The 17,939-nt window shown below is 36.9% G+C and overlaps 1 protein-coding gene across 1 annotated transcript in view; it reads left to right on the top strand.

Moving 5' to 3' along the window:
- LOC127855305 (uncharacterized) overlaps nucleotides 1-17,645 on the top strand; it is a 36,790-nt gene extending 19,145 nt beyond the window's left edge. Inside the window, exons 7-18 of the mRNA XM_052390766.1 lie at nucleotides 2,693-2,798; nucleotides 3,152-3,253; nucleotides 5,603-5,710; nucleotides 6,351-6,425; nucleotides 7,580-7,611; nucleotides 11,525-11,579; nucleotides 11,834-11,892; nucleotides 12,802-12,862; nucleotides 13,396-13,520; nucleotides 14,118-14,274; nucleotides 15,575-15,652; nucleotides 16,812-17,645. Of these exons, the coding sequence (XP_052246726.1) occupies nucleotides 2,693-2,798; nucleotides 3,152-3,253; nucleotides 5,603-5,710; nucleotides 6,351-6,425; nucleotides 7,580-7,611; nucleotides 11,525-11,579; nucleotides 11,834-11,892; nucleotides 12,802-12,862; nucleotides 13,396-13,520; nucleotides 14,118-14,274; nucleotides 15,575-15,652; nucleotides 16,812-16,877 (1,024 nt within the window). The 3' untranslated portion in view covers nucleotides 16,878-17,645. The remainder of the gene's footprint in view (nucleotides 1-2,692; nucleotides 2,799-3,151; nucleotides 3,254-5,602; nucleotides 5,711-6,350; nucleotides 6,426-7,579; nucleotides 7,612-11,524; nucleotides 11,580-11,833; nucleotides 11,893-12,801; nucleotides 12,863-13,395; nucleotides 13,521-14,117; nucleotides 14,275-15,574; nucleotides 15,653-16,811) is intronic.
- The last annotated feature ends 294 nt before the right edge of the window (nucleotides 17,646-17,939 follow it).

The following is a 17,939-nucleotide window of genomic DNA, read 5'->3' on the forward strand; positions in this document are numbered from 1 at the left end:
GAGACATCCCAGTTGCCAGTGGGACCTCCCAGTTGCCAGTGAGACATCCCAGTTGCCAGTGGGACCTCCCAGTTGCCAGTGAGACATCCCAGTTGCTGATGGGACCTCCCAGTTGCCAATGGGACCTCCCAGTTGCCAGTGGGACCTCCCAGTTGCCAGTGGGACCTCCCTGTTGCCAATGGGACCTCCCAGTTGCCAGTGGGACCTCCCAGTTGCAAGTGGGACCTCCCTGTTGCCAGTGGGACCTCCCAGTTGCCAGTGAGACATCCCAGTTGCCAGTGGGACCTCCCAGTTGCCAGTGAGACATCCCAGTTGCCAGTGGGACCTCCCTGTTGCCAGTGGGACCTCCCTGTTGCCAATGGGACCTCCCAGTTGCCAGTGGGACATCCCAGTTGCCAATGGGACCTCCCAGTTGCCAGTGAGACATCCCAGTTGCCAGTGGGACCTCCCTGTTGCCAGTGGGACCTCCCTGTTGCCAGTGAGACATCCCAGTTGCCAGTGGGACCTCCCAGTTGCCAGTTGGACATCCCAGTTGCAAATGGGACCTCCCTGTTGCCAATGGGAACTCCCAGTTGCTGATGGGACCTCCCAGTTGCCAGTGGGACCTCCCAGTTGCCAGTGGGACATCCCAGTCGCCAGTGGGACCTCCCAGTTGCCAGTGGGACCTCCCAGTTGCCAGTGGGACCTCCCAGTTGCCAGTGGGACATCCCAGTTGCCAGTGAGACATCCCAGTTGCCAGTGGGACATCCCAGTTGCCAGTGGGACCTCCCTGTTGCCAATGGGACCTCCCTGTTGCCAGTGGGACCTCCCAGTTGCCAGTGGGACATCCCAGTGGCCAGTGAGACCTCCCAGTTGCCAGTGGGACATCCCAGTTGCCAGTGGGACCTCCCTGTTGCCAATGGGACCTCCCAGTTGCCAGTGGGACCTCCCTGTTGCCAGTGGGACATCCCTGTTGCCAGTGGGACATCCCAGTTGCCAGTGGGACCTCCCAGTTGCAGGTGAGACATCCCAGTTGCCACTGGGACCTCCCAGTTGCCAGTGGGACATCCCAGTTGCCAGTGGGACATCCCTGTTGCCAATGGGACCTCCCTGTTGCCAGTGGGACCTCCCTGTTGCCGATGGGACCTCCCAGTTGCCAGTGGGACATCCCAGTTGCCAGTGGGACATCCCAGTTGCCAGTGGGACATCCCAGTTGCCAGTGGGACCTCCCTGTTGCCAGTGGGTTACCATCCATTCCCCCCTTGAAATATATTTGTAAGGTAGTAGGAGTTTATTTTAGGTGTTGTAGAATTCCATGGCAAATATATCTGACATGGGTCAGTTTTGATGTCTTCAATACTTGTTTTCATTTCAATATCAGGCTTTGAGAATAATGTTAATATTTGAAAGCAATATTCATTTAGTTATAAAGATATAAATTGCTATGCTTTAGTTTTTTACATGTCCTGTATAATTATCCCCGGCTTTTGGGATATAGAATTGGTGTTGTCTTCCTTTCACTCTGTCAGTCTGACCGTCTGTCACAAAACTGTTTAGGGCCATATCTTAGAAGCTTTGTAAGATATGAACATTAAACTTCGCAGCTGTATATATATCAATAAGGAGAAGTACCATGCACAAGAACTGTAACATACACTTTCTTAAATAAGAGTTATTGCCTTTGTTTTTTTATTTGATGTAACTTTTCAGGGCTATATCTCAGATACCATGCAAGACTTCACCAAGAAACTTCATGGGTGTGTTGATAATAATGAGGAGAAGTTTCATGCTTAAGAACCATAATCCTTTACTTAAAATAAAGAGTGATTGCCCTTTGTTGTTTTTGTATGATGGAACTTTTCAGGGCTATATTTCAGATATGATACAACAATTCAACATGAAACTTCATGGGTGTGAAGAATTCAATGGAAAGAAGTGCCATGCACAAGAACCATAACCCTACATTTTGTTAACTAAGAGTTATTGACCTTTGTTGATTTGGTATGATATAAAAATTATCAAGGCTATATCTCAGATATATCACTACAAGATTTCACCATAAAACTTAATGGGTGTAAAGATATGAAGGAGGAGAATTGCAATGTATGAAAACAATAACCATACACTTAATTATTATGTATGCTTATACCTTAAATCAAGGGATTAGCACCTATTTATAAACAAAATTTATTTGGCATGGGATATCAATTCAACGAATTAGCTTGTTCTGAATTTACTTTACAGCTAAAACAAACACAAAAATATAATTGTTGGAAATTAGGTTGAGGCGTTGTTAAATGTGGGAATGGTAGGGGGAACCATTCCATATTGAAAAAAGTATACATTTTTCCCAAATGGAGACAACATTTTCCAATTGAAGGCTTCCAACAAGTTTTTTTACATTATTCTCAACATTATAAGTCTTAAGATTTATTTAACCTAAAACCCAGATCTATGAGTTGAACCTTAGTAAATATACTATTAAATCAGGTTTATTCTCAATTTTAAAGTATTTGTTTGCAAAAAATCAAAAACACTTGTATCTCAACGTCAGTCAAAACAGTGCAATTTTTCCCAATTCAAAGGGAATCCAAAAATGGTGAAAAAAAACACTGGTACTGGTACCCTTGTGCTTAAAGATTTTACCCCTGTGCTTAAAGATCTTGGGTATATCAAGTGTAAACTTGTCCATATCAAACAAACCACATTTCAGGCGAGGTTGTATCACTAACCCTGCCAAGTCCCTTGATATCATCCGTGAAAACCTGCAGAAGTCCATTAATAAGGAGATTGACGCTGTTATACAGACCTACATGGATGTAAGCAAGTGGAAACAGGGCAATGTGTAGATAAATTGTCATGGATTGTTTCAAGCATAATGCTAATAAAATAAGCTGCTATAAAGAAAGGTAACGACATTATTATATATCAAATATGTTGAAGCAATAGGAACATACAAATTCAAACAAATACATGTATATAAGTATTGCCTGCATTGCTAAGATATGTATTAAGGCAAAACAAAGGAGCCGAATGTCCTTGAAATTCAAACAAGTTAATCATCTTTATGTTTTTCAGATGTTTCCATAATACATACCATTAAATTATAAAAAACAACAACATTATCTTCATATCTGTCAGATGTCCTAATCACACATATACACTTTTTCAGAAATTCTTCAAGTTGGGTATAAAGAATATCCGGCTGAACAATGGAGAGGCTTCTGTTACTGATGACCACATCCATGCTGTACGCAGACAAATACTGGAGGAGGTGCATTACTTATCAATTTATCAATTGTAGTTTTTAGCTCATCTATTTTTTGAAAAAAAATTATGAGCTATTGTCATCACCTTGGCGTCGGCGTCTGCGTCGGCGTCCGGTTAAGTTTTGCGTTTAGGTCCACTTTTCTCAGAAAGTATCAATGCTATTGCATTCAAACTTGGTACACTTACTCACTATCATGAGGGGACTGGGCAGGCAAAGTTAGATAACTCTGGCGTGCATTTTGACAGAATTATGTGCCCTTTTTATACTTAGAAAATTTAAAATTTTGGTCAAGTTTTGCATTTAGGTCCACTTTTCTCAGAAAGTATCGATGCTATTGCATTCAAACTTGGTACACTTACTTACTATCATGAGGGGACTGGGCAGGCAAAGTTAGATAACTCTGGCATGCATTTTGACAGAATTATGTGCCCTTTTTATACTTAGAAAATTGAAAATTTTGGTTAAGTTTTGTGTTTAGGTCCATTTTATTCCTTAAGTATCAAAGCTATTGCTTTCATACTTGCAACACTTACTAACTATCATAAGGGGACTGTGCATGCAAAGTAATGAAACTCTGACTGGCATTTGGACGGAATTATGGGCCCTTTATACTCAGAAAATTTAACATTTGGTTAAGTTTTGTGTTTTGGTCCACTTTACCACTAAAGTATCATAGATATTGCTTTCATACTTGGAATACTCGCAAACTATCATAAGGGTACAGTAAAAGGACAATATGCATAACTCTGGTTGTCATTTTTACGGAATTATGGCCCTTTTTTGACTTAGTAACTTTAAATTTATGGTTAAATTTTGTGTTTCGATCCACTTTACTATTTAAGTATCAAGGCTATTGCTTTCAAACTTCAAATACTTTCATGCTATCATGAGGTTACTGTACCTGGCAAGTTGAATTTTACCTTGACCTTTGAATGACCTTGACTTTCTAGGTCAAATTATTAAATTTTGCTAAAATTGCCATACCTTCTTTAGTTATGATTAGATTTGATTGATACTTTGACAAAACTACTCTTACCTGACATACCACAATAGACTCCACCCAAACCATCCCCCGTGCCCTCCCCCCCCCCCCCCCCCCCCCCCGAATCCCCCCCCCCATTTTTTTTTTTTTTTTTTAAGATCATCTCACAAATGACCACCACATCCTCACACTATACCCCCCCCCCCACCCCACCCCACCCCCATTTTTTTTTTTAAACGGTTAAAAAACACAAATATTTATTTTTATTATTTTAGGTTTGAAATACCGTCCAACCATCACACCCAAGAATCCCCCCACACACCCCCCCCCCCCCCCCTCCCCCCGAATCCCCCTCCCCTAAATTTTTTTTTTTTTTTTTTTTTTAAAGATTTTAAGATCATCTCACAAATTACCACCACACCCTCACATTATACCCCCCCCCCCATCCCCCAACTACTTTTTTTTTTGAAACAGTTAAACACAAATATTTATTTATATTATTTTATGTTTGAAATACCATCCAACCATCGCACCCAAGAATCCCCCCCCTCCACCCCCCCCCCCCCCCCCCGAATTTTTATTTTTGCATTTTTGCATTTTTTTCGCATTTTTGGAAGAAAATGTAATAAATGTCCACACCCCCACACTATACTACCCTTTTCACTCCACCCCTCCCTCCTTTGTGATGGAAAATGAGAGTCCCTTCACCTTTAAAAAGAAAATAGATGAGCGGTCTGCACCCGCAAGGCGGTGCTCTTGTTTTTCACTTTTATAACTTATCAATTTATCAATTGTAGTTTTTTATGCCCCCCGGATCGAATGATCGCGGGTATATTGTTTTTGGCCTGTCTGTCTGTCTGTCATTCTGTCCCAAAACTTTAATCTTGGTTAAAGTTTTGCGATAACTTTTGCAATATTGAAGATAGCAGCTTGATACTTGGCATGCATGTGTATCTCATGGAGCTGATCATTTTGAGTGGTGAAAGGTCAAGGTCATCTTCAAGGTCAAAGGTCAATATATGGCTTCAACGTGGCGCAATAGGGGGCATTGTGTTCCTGACAAACACATCTCTTGTTTCACTTTTATTACTCGTGTTTTCTTTAAGTAACCATCTCTATATAACAGCTTCACTGGACTTCCTTGGAGGACATCATTTTGCTTTTTTTTTTTTAAGTGTCTGTATCAGATTAATATGAATTTATACTGCCCCAAAATTACATTTAAAATCTTTGAAGCATTACAAATAGAAGATTAATATTTATTTTTATTTTAATATATTTATTGTGGCTGTAGATGGTGCAAAATCAGACAGAAAAAAGTAATTGTATGAGCAGAACTGTATTTCAATCCCTTTGAACTGTTTTTGTAGGCTAAGAAGATGTACATGAGTGTGACAACAGAGTCCAACAGACAGAGTGTGTCCCCTGCCAGAGACCTTTCTGGCAGCGTGTCAGACACTGGCAGCAGTGGGCGTAGGGTAAGTATGCATTCAGAAACAATGGTCTGATAATATTCATCAAGGCCAACTTGTTCAAAACATTACCATCTGGTTGATGGCAGCCATCTCTTATTCACATAGAGTTTATAATCTTAAGTTAAATAAAAATAGTCTCAGTGAAAAAAGTATTAACTATTTCTTTTAAATTAAGCTCTTTCATAATAGACTTCATTTCAGTAAAGACCAAAAGATTTGTCACCAAACTATTAGCCCTGGTTATCTGAGCTAAATCATTCCAAAATAGGTCTTATGCTGCAGACCAGCCTATCCATTTATCTGGTCAGGAGCTCCCCTGTCAACTCAAGTTATGCAAGGTTTCTTTGTCTAATTAGCCATCTGGGTACTTCTCAACTGACTGCGCAAATTCATAAGACCCACATCCCATGACCCTGGTCAATTTTATCATTTTGAACAACTGGGTTTTGTGTCATGTCTATGGCGTTGGGGATATGGGTGACATTGGTAGAGCGAAAAATCATTCTTTCTCCTCTCATACTCATTAAAGTGTCTTTGCAGAAGAAAAACAAAAGGTTGTTTTAATAAATATTTGATGGTGTTGTGTTTGTTAATGGCTTAAACATAAGTACATTTTGCTATACTTTCTGAAAAACTCACCCAGTCTGCGCTAAGCAAAAGACGTCACCCATCAGACACAGATTCTGAAGCCAGTCATAGACCAGCTGCTTTGAAAAAGGTTAGTATGTAACTTTGTCACTTATTTTACCCGTGTCCTTTGCCTGTGCAGTCCGTTCAGTAGCTATACTCTCTGCTTTAAAGTCACTCAAGGTTTTGTTGTCCCATAAGCAGACAGGATAGCTGCTGATACAAATGTGTCATTGCGCTGTCCTATGTGGAGCTACGCTGGCTGCATATGACATGAGACCCATTTTCACATGACTAGGTTAATATAATTGTATGTCATTCAAAACCTGCTTTGGCCTTGTTTTTGTTAAATTGCAACTTTTTAAAGTTAAATTTTATATATGTGATTTGTTTTTTTTTCTTTCAGCATGAAAATGTTCTTCATTAATTATAATGTTTTAGGATATACATTAATGTTTTAAATAAGCATACATTCGAAATGATTAATAGCCTCTTTCATGTTTGCAAGCTATACTTGTTGAAAATATGAACATTCCCCCCCCCCCCCCCCCAAAAAAAAAAGATCATAAATATGTGTAGCAGCCTCCTTTTCAAGTGTAAAACGCACATATGTCAGACTGCATGATCTAAGCTCCCAGTATGCAGCGTCTATTCAGTTAATATTTATGCCCCCCTTCGAAGAAGAGGGGGTATATTGTTTTGCTCATGTCGGTCTGTATGTCCGTCCACCAGATGGTTTCCGGATGATAACTCAAGAACGCTTAGGCCTAGGATCAAGCAACTTCATAGGTACATTGATCATGACTTGCAGATGACTCCTATTGATTTTGAGGTAACTAGGTCAAAGGTCAAGGTCACGGTGACCCGAAATAGTAAAATGGTTTCCGGATAATAACTCAAGAACGCTTATGCCTAGGATCATGAAACTTCATAGGTACATTGATCATGACTCGCAGATGACCCCTATTGATTTTTAGGTCAAAGGTCAAGGTCACAGTTATTCCAAATAGTAAAATGGTTTCCGGATGATAACTCAAGAACGCTTATGCCTAGGATCATGAAACTTCATAGGTACATTGATCATGACTTGCAGATGACCCCTATTGATTTTCAGGTCACTAGGTCAAAGGTCAAGGTCACAATGCCAAAAAATGTATTCACACAATGGCTGCCACTGCAACTGACAGCCCATATGGGAGGCATGCATGTTTTACAAACAGCCCTTGTTATATTTTTCTCTTTCAGAAAAAAGGCAGACTTTTTGTGAATTTGACTGGGTTGGTATTTACTTATTTATTACATGTTTTGTTTCTTTTGATAAATATAAAAATAGTACTAGGTTATTTACATTTGACCCTTTAGGTTTAAATAAGAATAGAAGTATTTATAGTGTTAGCATTCAATTCTAATTTCATTGGCACACACTCTACAAAATAGCAACAACAGTTTTTTTAAGCAGCTTGTTTTTGTGTCACTACATATACCAGGTCAAGTTTCTACTATTGGCTTTTCTTGAACTTGAACTCTTTCTTGAACTCATAGAGGCCTTTAGGGATATCCTGGCCATCTTGCATAAACTTTTGATAACAAAGTTACTTTTTAAAAAACAACAAGGCCCAGATGTGTAATATTTCTTATATTTGGAATGTGTGTGTATTGGCCCTCTACTTCATTTATTAAAATAATTCCCATTTGTTCAAAATATGCAACACCAGTGGGGGAGGGAGGGAGGTAAATTGTCTATACTATAATTTAAACATTTTCCTGCGAAACAGCTTGTTTCAGAGGCTTGATACTTGGTTATACAATTTTGTATACTGAAGTATTCTACAACTTTGTTCAGATCATGCCCATGGCTGCGCCGTAGTGTCTATTGATTTCTAGAGTAAAATAACTTAAAACATCTTCTCTTAAACCAGAAGTCTCAGATCTTTGGCATAAGGTATACTACATTATATAGTGGTCTTCACAACTTTGTACAAATTATGCATCTGGTGTCAAAACAGATGATGGCTCTAGAGACTCATTTAAAATACTACTTCTGTTAGGCAAGTCACTTCAAGAATGTTTCTGTATGAATCAGTAAACTCCCAGAGGTGTAACAATGTTTATTTAACATTTTATAGTGATTTATATAAGTATAATCAAACTATGACCCTGCGTTATATGTTTACTTTATGGCGTTATAACTTCAAAGATCTCCTATGGGACTGTTATGGTCAATGCCCATACATGTGATATAAGACATTTGATAATGGTCTTCTACACAGTTAGTTTAAATTATGCCCATGCAGTCAAACAGGCAATGACCCTGGTGTCTCATGAGTTACATAATTAATCACAATAAATTTAAATCTTCATTCCTGATACGAAAAGTTCCAGAGCTGGTATTTCGGGTATGTAACATCAGATAGTAGATCTGTTAAACATTTGAGCAAAGCATGCCCATGGGTTCAATATTATCCATGCTTCAGGGATCTCATTATAATATATGAGCCGTGCTCTGTGAAAAGGGGGTTTAATGCATGTGCGTAAAGTGTTGTCCCAGAGAAGGAATCACATGCATTAAACCCCCTTTTCACTGAGCACAGCTCATATGCTTTATAGACGAAATAACTTAGTTTTCTTTTATTAAACAATATTTCCTATTGATGTAATGGTGATTGTCTATTTAGTTTGTTAAAATAATTCGCAATAGGTAACAACTTGCTACGTCTTGGGGGTTACATTTCTTATGTTTTGTCTAACAATTTTGGAAATTTTGTTCTGTGCAACTACCATGCCCAGTAATATTTGGTATGTAACTTTTCTTCAAATCATGCATCTTCGGTCAAAACTTGCCATTCACCTTGCTCATATGCTTAATAAAACCTCAGGGATGTGATATCTCCTCCTTTCAGCTGTCGCCTTTCTTTTAATGTCAAACCAATTTTGCAAATAGTTGTGAACTTTGCTGGATCTACATCGAAATGAAATCTAGTTGAACCCTGAAGTGGGGGCAAGACATTAAAATCTAGTTGAACCCTGAAGTGGGGGCAAGACATTTTCCTCTCCTGAGAGGTTTTATAAATCACATCCCTTTGCATAATTTTAACAATTGGCGAAAAAAAAAATTACACACATGAGGGATCTAGAGCCACCTATGTGTTCTCATTAAATAGGATTGCTCTACAATATTTGTTTCATTGCTTCTAACTGGCCCTTGTTGCTGCACAGGATGAAAAGTTACACATTTATCTTACCATGACCATTTTTTTTCCATATTATAGCTGTACAAAAATAAGTTTTTCTGTATTTCATAAGTTTGTCTTGTTAACTTCCATGATATCATTTAATGTTTTTTACCTTATTTTAAAAGTTACTTCCCTTATATGGAAAACAGTATTCTGTACATCATAAGGTAATTGTATACATGTACAGTCCAACCTGCCAATAAAGACCACTCAAGGGATTTGGTCGTTGTGGTCGTTGTTCACATGCGGTTTATTGGCAGGGTCGATTGATCATTTGCAAAATAGGCTAGTAGACTTTTAAAGGGATCTTTTCACGCTTTGGTAAATTGACAAAATTGAAAAAAGTTGTTTCAGATTCGCAAATTTTCGTTTTAGTTATGATATTTGTGAGGAAACAGTAATACTGAACATTTACCAAGGTCTAATATAGCCATTATATGCATCTTTTGACGATTTTGAAACCTAAAAATTATAAAGCGTTGCAACGCGAAACGATTGAATAATTTGGAGAGTTCTGTTTTTGTCGTTACATTTTGTGAAACTACGAAGAATGCTTATATAAGGTATAAAATACGTCATGTATGTGTACTCGGCGGAATAGCTCAGTAGGCTAAAGCGTTTTTACTTCAGGACTCTGGCAGGACTCCAGGGGTCACTGGTTCGAAACCAGGTCCGGGCAATGTTCTTTTCCTTTTTTAATTTTATTCTTGATTTTTTACTGGAGCTTTTACGATCCAATTTTTACATTTATCGATATAAAGCATTTAATGAATAAGTTAAAAAAATGCCAAAATCTGTGAAAAGGCCCCTTTAACAGGCACTTTATCTACGTATGTGCTCTATTGTTTAAATGTGTGCATACTAATGCATGTTTTATGTTATTAAGGATTGAAAATACAGTTAAGTTTTTATATATACATGTATTATTTCAATTTCTAAACATAAAATTATAAGACCACTAGCCACTCTCTTATAACTGTGTACTTTGGCTAACATTATAATCACCTTAACGTTTATTCAACGTCAAGAACTGACGCTTAGATGCCATAATGGTACTGACAATTAACATATCTATGCACGTCTTATCACGGAGAAATTTAAGGAAGTAATGTAATATCAAAATGTATGTGTGTAATTGGCATCATAATTGTAACGAAACCGCTAATTTGCTTAATGAGTTGATGTAAGACCCAAACTTGTCTTTGATATTTTTCGGCAATTATAGTACCTTAATCGCGAGCCACTAACATAAAAAGGCAACTTCTTACATTTTCGAAAAACTGTCAAATGCATAAAAGAAGCAGGCGGCTACCAATTAGCAATGTGTGTTAAATAAACAAAAAACTGCTTTCGAGTTAAGTAAACTGTCACTTGCCAATATCTCAATAGCGACCGACGAGTGCACTGGTAAGATGTTTATCACGTGACTTTCACAGCATCATTGCGGCAATTGTTTAGTTGAAAGTTGTGAAATCTTTAATTGTTATGATTGAAGTGGTCGTTGTTAGCCTATTTCAAGGAATACAATATTTTTTATTTTGCAAACCGATAATAACGTACAATGTTGAATAGAAAATGCTGCAAAAAATATTGTATCATTGTATTAAAAACTTAATGTATGCTGTTTTGTCGAATCCAAATTAATCGTTATAAATCGTTGTACTATGATAATTAAAACGATTTTGTTAGTGAATCGACTTTTGAGAATGTAAAATGGTGGTCGCTGGTCGTTGAAGTGGTCGTTGTTAACTATCAAAATCGACTTTGGGAATTTAAAATGGTGGTGCAGGTCATTGTTTGCAGGCGGGCGTTATTCGCAGGTACAATATATAATGAAATCGTGTGGGGGTAAATCGATGTGGTCTTTATGGACAGGTGGTGGCTATTCACAGGCGGTCGCTCCGGCAGGTAGGACTGTACATTGTTTATGTTTGTATGTGTTCATGTACTTTTTCAGTCGTTCAACACCATCCAAACTGGCTATTCAGCAGGCAAAACGTGAAGGTCCAAAGGTAATTGTCATTAGTTTTTAATTTATTTTCTGAAGTGTATTTCTTTTATAAGTACAAGTACAGTTGATTATTCATGGTAAACAAATTATTAATATTTCATATGTGTGCTCTCCACTTCATTAATAGATAGATCGGAAGAAAGAATATGTTCATTTTTCAATATACTTAGATTGGTGATTATTATTTAGAGGTATTATATATTTAATTGCAGAAATTAAATTGGAACTTAATTATTCTTTTTTCACTGTTTACAGTTTGAACCAGAAAGACTCAATGAAGAAACAATGTTCGTGATGGGGTCAAAAGCCAATAAGTATGTTGTCATTGGAATTTTATGTCCCTCTTCAAAGTGAACAGCAGTCTGTGCGTCTGTGCACAACTTCTAGTCTGAGCTATAACTCTGGCATAAAAATGTACTTTGATGGTGTGTGTTGCACATGACACCCGTATTTCTATCTCAAACGTAGAGGTCAAAAATCCAATTTGTCCATAAAACAGTTTTTTTACACAAGTGATTTTTGCAGATGAAAATGGAATGTGTTGCTTATCTGTGCTGTATGGACACATGGCTTGTATTCTTATTTTTTAGATGTTCCATTTAACATCAATTGAAAGTTAAATATGCTCAATCAAAGTATATATAGAACTAAATCATGTAGTAAACTAAATTTCAAGTTTAATAGGTGTATGTATAGAATCTTAATAAGTTACAAAGTAATTTTGTTAACTCTATATGAAATGTCTGGGTTTTTTAATATTCCATTAGTTATTATACAAAGCTAGTAAAAATAAGTTTGCATAAACAATATGCCAGTACTATATTAGTTTGAAAAGTACTGTCATTTTCATGTTAATATTGGTCCAGTTGATGTCAATTTATTTAAATGTTTGTCAAAATTAAGGTTTCATTCTGCTTTAAATTATTATCGAAGTCTCATTAAATTTGACAGTGACACAGTATTTTTAAACATATTGTTCAAACCTTTCATAGTCATCTATACTTTAAAATTCTTTACCTGAAAATATCTCAAGCTTAATAATCAACTTTTATCTTTTCACATGTTTGTAAATTATGCAAAGTGTGCTTTACTTTTACAGCAATGACAGACCTAGAATTTACTTCAGGTAAAATATAAGTACTTAAATGTTTCTCTTTTGTTCCAATCAAATTGGGCATAAGGATTTTTTTGTTGGTTCTTTTATTAAATGACCTGTTTTCCAGGGCCATGGGGTTTGGAGCCACTAGGGGAAGGCTTTATATGAAGCATCCAGATTTATTCAAGGTAAATTGAATCACCTTGACAAAAACAGGTTTACTAAACAGCTATGGTTGAGCACAGACCGCTTCAAAGCCAGCTAACATGACAATTGGCATTAACAGACCAAGATTTATAATTTATTATTACAAAGACTATTTATTTGAATTGAGATCATCATTCGACAAGAACCATTCATGCCACTTATTCAGTAAGTTTTGCTATTAAATTCCATCAGGAATAGTCCATACTATAATCAGTTATAAAAGGTCATTATTTTAGCCTTGTTCAGGAAAAACTGGGCTTAGTGCATGTGTGTTATATGTTGTCCTTTATTAGTCTGTGCAGTCTGCACAGGCTAATCATGGATGACTGTACCTGCTTTTCTGATATTTTTTGTTCAAAGGTATTTTTTAGAAAAAAATCTTTGAGGCAGAACGTGTTGTCCCAGATTAGACTGTGCTGACTGCATAGGCTAATATGGGATTACACTTTACACCAGTGCATATAGCCCAGTTTTGCTAGAACAAGGCTTATTTGTATTATCTCTCTCCCCTCAGTACAATGGTGACCAGGACGACAAGACGTGGCTATATGAGCACCAGCACATGCCAGCCACGGGCGGCAAGTCCTATCTGATTGTGCTCAACGATGTGAGGGAACTTGCTCTGTCGGACGAGTACAAGTATGGGAGACAACTGTCATTTTGTTGAACCCATCTGCATGTTCATATAATTTTTCGATCTACTTGTCTATTGAAATGCATACAAAATTGAAATAATATTGGTACCAATGCATGAATATTGATTAGTATTAATTCAAATCTAAGTTATCTATCTTATTTAATACAGTAGTTTGTATTTGTTTAATGGATTTTAAATTCACATCAAACATTTCTAACTGTCCCATATTTGACAGTATTTTAATGAGTGATAGATGCTGAAATGGTATACCTATCCAGAAAATTTAATTTGATTGGTCATGTTGACCTTGCTTTGTAGTTGTGGTTATAATTTACAACAAACTTGCTAATGATAATGATAGGGTAAACAAATGGCTGTACAAACAAACATACACACACAATAATAACAAAAACGTTTGTATGTATGATAAATAGGTCTAATTTGTAGATCTGTCACAACATACGCCATATGACTATCTGAATATTGTATTAGAAATCACAAAATCATTACTATATTACCTCAAAAAGTTGTGAACATTTATTATTCATCTATAACAACCTGAGTGCTTGTAATAAACCACTGTATGCTGTTCACTGTAGAGACACGCCAGGTATCAATGTGGAGACGCTGACGGGTTTCACGGTACCCATGTGGATGATAGAGAAGATGCAAGCACAGATGGTCTCCATGAGGACTGATCTTCCCAAGCAGGCCAAGTATCGCAGTCGCTCTGCAACACCTAATGTGACAGATGAGGTGAGATATGAGCCTCCATCTGTGAAAAGAGGGTTTAATGCATATGCATAAAGTGTTGTCCCAGATAAGCCTGCAGAATCGGCACAGGCTCATCAGGGACGACACATTCTGCTTTTATGATATTTTTGCGTTTAAAGAAAGTATATTTTTTCCAAAAATCCAATTTAGGCGGAAATTGTTGTCCCTAATTAGCCTGTGCAAACTGCACAGGCTAATATGTGATGACACTACAACCATGCATAAAACCTCCTTTTCAGAGAGCGCTACTCATATGCAGTGTGTAATTCAGCGATTAATGACTGGGAAGTGTTCTAACAAACCTTTTGAGGAAAACTTTCTTGAAATAGTACAATTCCCTATGTGTCTAATTGTTTAATGGATAGGTGATTTTACACAATTTTATTTGTTTACACTATTATGTAAGATATTGCTTACATTAGACCGATTTAATTAGGATTTCGCTTAAATAAATATTTGAAATGTTAAAATACATGCATGTCATGCTGAGATCTCTGATAGGAACTTTGGAAAAACATTGCATAGAGAAAATTTGAAGTTTTTTTTATGCCCCGGATCGAAAGATCTGGGGCATATTGTTTTTGGTGTGTCTGTCTGTCTATCATTCATTCATTCATTATGTGTGTCCCAAAACTTTTAACCTTGGTTAAAGTTTTGCAATAACTTTTGCATTATTGAAGATAGCAACTTGATATTTGGCATGCATGTGTATCTCATGGAGCTGCACATTTTGAGTGGTGAATGTCAAGGTCATCCTTCAAGGTCAAAGGTCAAATATATGGCTTCAAAGCGGTGCAATAGGGGACATTGTGTTTCTGACAAACACACCTTTTGTTTTACATGAAAATTAATCAACAAGTTTTTGCATTTTAAATATTACCATACCTTAACCCAGGTAAAAGAAGAAATTCATTTGAAATAAATTATAGGAATGTGACTGGTTGTGGCAAAACAGGGTTAAATGCATGTGCCTAAAAATTTCGTCCCAGAATACCGGGGTAGTCTTTGCGGTCCGCACAGGTTTATTAGTGACAGCAGACTTTATGATATTTTTAGTGTTAAAGAAGTCTCTTTAAAGCGAAAATGCAGATTAGACGGAAAGTGTAATCCCTGATAGCAAGTGAAGATCACTGGCTTATCTGAAACCATACTAACGCACATTTATTAAGCCTCATTTTTCCAGAACAAGGCTCAAATAATGAATTATGTTTCTGTATTTTAAATGATGCATTATGGGGCAAGGAAGTTACCTTGAACACATGCTCTGCACTGAATGTTCCAGAACCTCGATGTCGAAAGTCCACCCAAGGAGCTGCCGTTTGCCTGCTTCAGCAGTCCCAAGCAAAGCACCATGTTAGAGGTTGGCTTCCGAACAAACTTTAATAATATATTACAATTGTTTTTATATCATCATTCATTCATTAATTCATTAACTTTAATAATATATTATAATTGTTATAATATCATTATTCATTAGTATGTTAATTAAAAGTTTGCTTTAATTATTATCATTTATCAAAGTGTTAAGTAAGTTGAACATTTTGTATTACTTTTTGTATTACATAATATCAATTGTGTTTGTTTTTTATGCCCCCGAAGGAGGGCATATAGTGATCGGACCGTCCGTCTGTCTGTCTGTCTGTCTTTCCGTCACACTTTGCGTTTAGGTTTTGCGTGTAGGTTTCGAAAAATGCTCATAACTTCTATGTCGCTTCAGATAGCAACTTGGTATTTGGCATGCATGTGTATCTCATGGAGCTGCACATTTTGAGTGGTGCAAGGTCAAGGCCATTCTTTAAGGTCAAAGTCAAATACATGGCTTCAAAGCGGCGCAGAAGGGGGCATTGTGTTTCTGACAAACACATCTCTTGTTTTTCAAGTCAATGACCCTGATCATCACTTTTTTAGTTTATCTGAGCACAAAGTGCTTATATTTAGAAGTTTTAATCACCCAAAGTTTAGCGTCAGTCATAATGCGTCGTCTGTGGTCAACTTTTTGGCTTGTTACCACTCTTGAGGCCATATTTGTGTATGCAATCTGGACGAAACTTGGTTAAAATGGTTATCTTGAGACATAGTTTAAATCTGGGTCATGTGTATCCCAAAACTACCGGGTATGTCAAGGTCAATTCTTAAAAAAACATTTTGCTGATTTTCAATCTACATTTTTGAACCAATCTTGGGCAGGATGTTTATCTTGACATTCACCAGACTGAGTTCCAATATTGGTAGCATGTGTCAAAAAACTTGGGCACCATATCAAATTGTAAGAAAGCATTCCAATTTCTCTAGAAGCCTTATTTGTGACTAAATCATGATAAATACGGTCAGAATGCTTATCTTGACAATAGTAAGGCCATTTTGAATGTTAGTCAAGTGTGGTAAAAAACTAGGTTAGCAAGTTGTTGACAGTTGGTGTACCTTGAGCGCCTTAGAGCAATTGTGGTCCTCTTGTACACAGTCTCTACGTTGAAATAATTGGAAGCCTTTGCTGTCAAGTCTTTTTAATTCCTTTTAAGGCCTCGCCAGCAGAAGATGACATGGATTTTCTGACAACGGAGAGTGACAATAGAGACACACCATGACAGTTATCTCCCTTTAACATGACCGGAGGTTTTGATGACACTGCATCACAGTCAGACATTGACACGCTAGACGATGATCCGCAGTATATTCCTGGCAAGGTCAATAGTTGAAGGGTCTGGGTAGTGAAAGTGGTGTAATTGTAGTATTATGTATGGTGTCTGCCATGCCATAGGGAGGTTGCGAGTTTCATTCCTTCTTATGAAGTATTCTGAGTAACTTTTTCTATGGAAACGCCACTGGTTCTACCCAGGAAAATGATGCACAAATGTCACATAGATCCTCTGGCTTCAATAAATTTACAGTGAATCATACAGGCATCAGCGAAATTTGCCTTTTCCGGAATCAATAAAAAATATAATTTCTTAAAGCCAGAATCATAAAGTTGTACTTTTAGGTGTTGACTGCTTAGAAATTTACCTAACAAACTCTTAAGCTTAATAGTTTAGTGAGTACAGCTATTGACCAAGATATTTTTGTATTGTTAAATTTAAATGTATATAAAGTATGGTAAACTATTTACTATTTTATTGATTTTTTACCATTGTTTTGTTTTCAGCCAATTAAATACTTATTTTTTTGACAAATGATTTGTATTTATTAATGTTTTTTTGTATTGATTGAATTGTTAACAATATTTAGTTTTATTAAGTGTAAACATTTTGAATTATGTCGTGTTTTGAAAATTTTAAATCTGCTTCTATGGAATGGATGTAAAATTCTTCTATGGAATGGATGTATAATTCAGTAAATATAATATACAAAAAGCGCATTTTCGTTCCTTTGTTACTGTAGGTTTTGTTTCAGTATAGTATATGAAAACAATATACATCCATAAAGCAGCTCTTGTAGTAGCACTGTTATGACCAGCAAACACCACCTTTTGTGTGACATTTATGACCGTTTTTAGCAGGAGTATGCCCTCTTTAGAACTTATAAAAGAATAGTTAAGTTGTGCGTGCATGGTGAAATTAAGGTTAAGATTTGCATGAAACACTATCATGTGTCTGTAACAACCTGTATTGGTGATATTCAAATTAAACTTCATACATTTCTTAAAAGGT

The sequence above is a fragment of the Dreissena polymorpha genome, chromosome 1 (genome assembly GCF_020536995.1).
Source record: "Dreissena polymorpha isolate Duluth1 chromosome 1, UMN_Dpol_1.0, whole genome shotgun sequence".
Classification (NCBI taxonomy): domain Eukaryota; kingdom Metazoa; phylum Mollusca; class Bivalvia; order Myida; family Dreissenidae; genus Dreissena; species Dreissena polymorpha.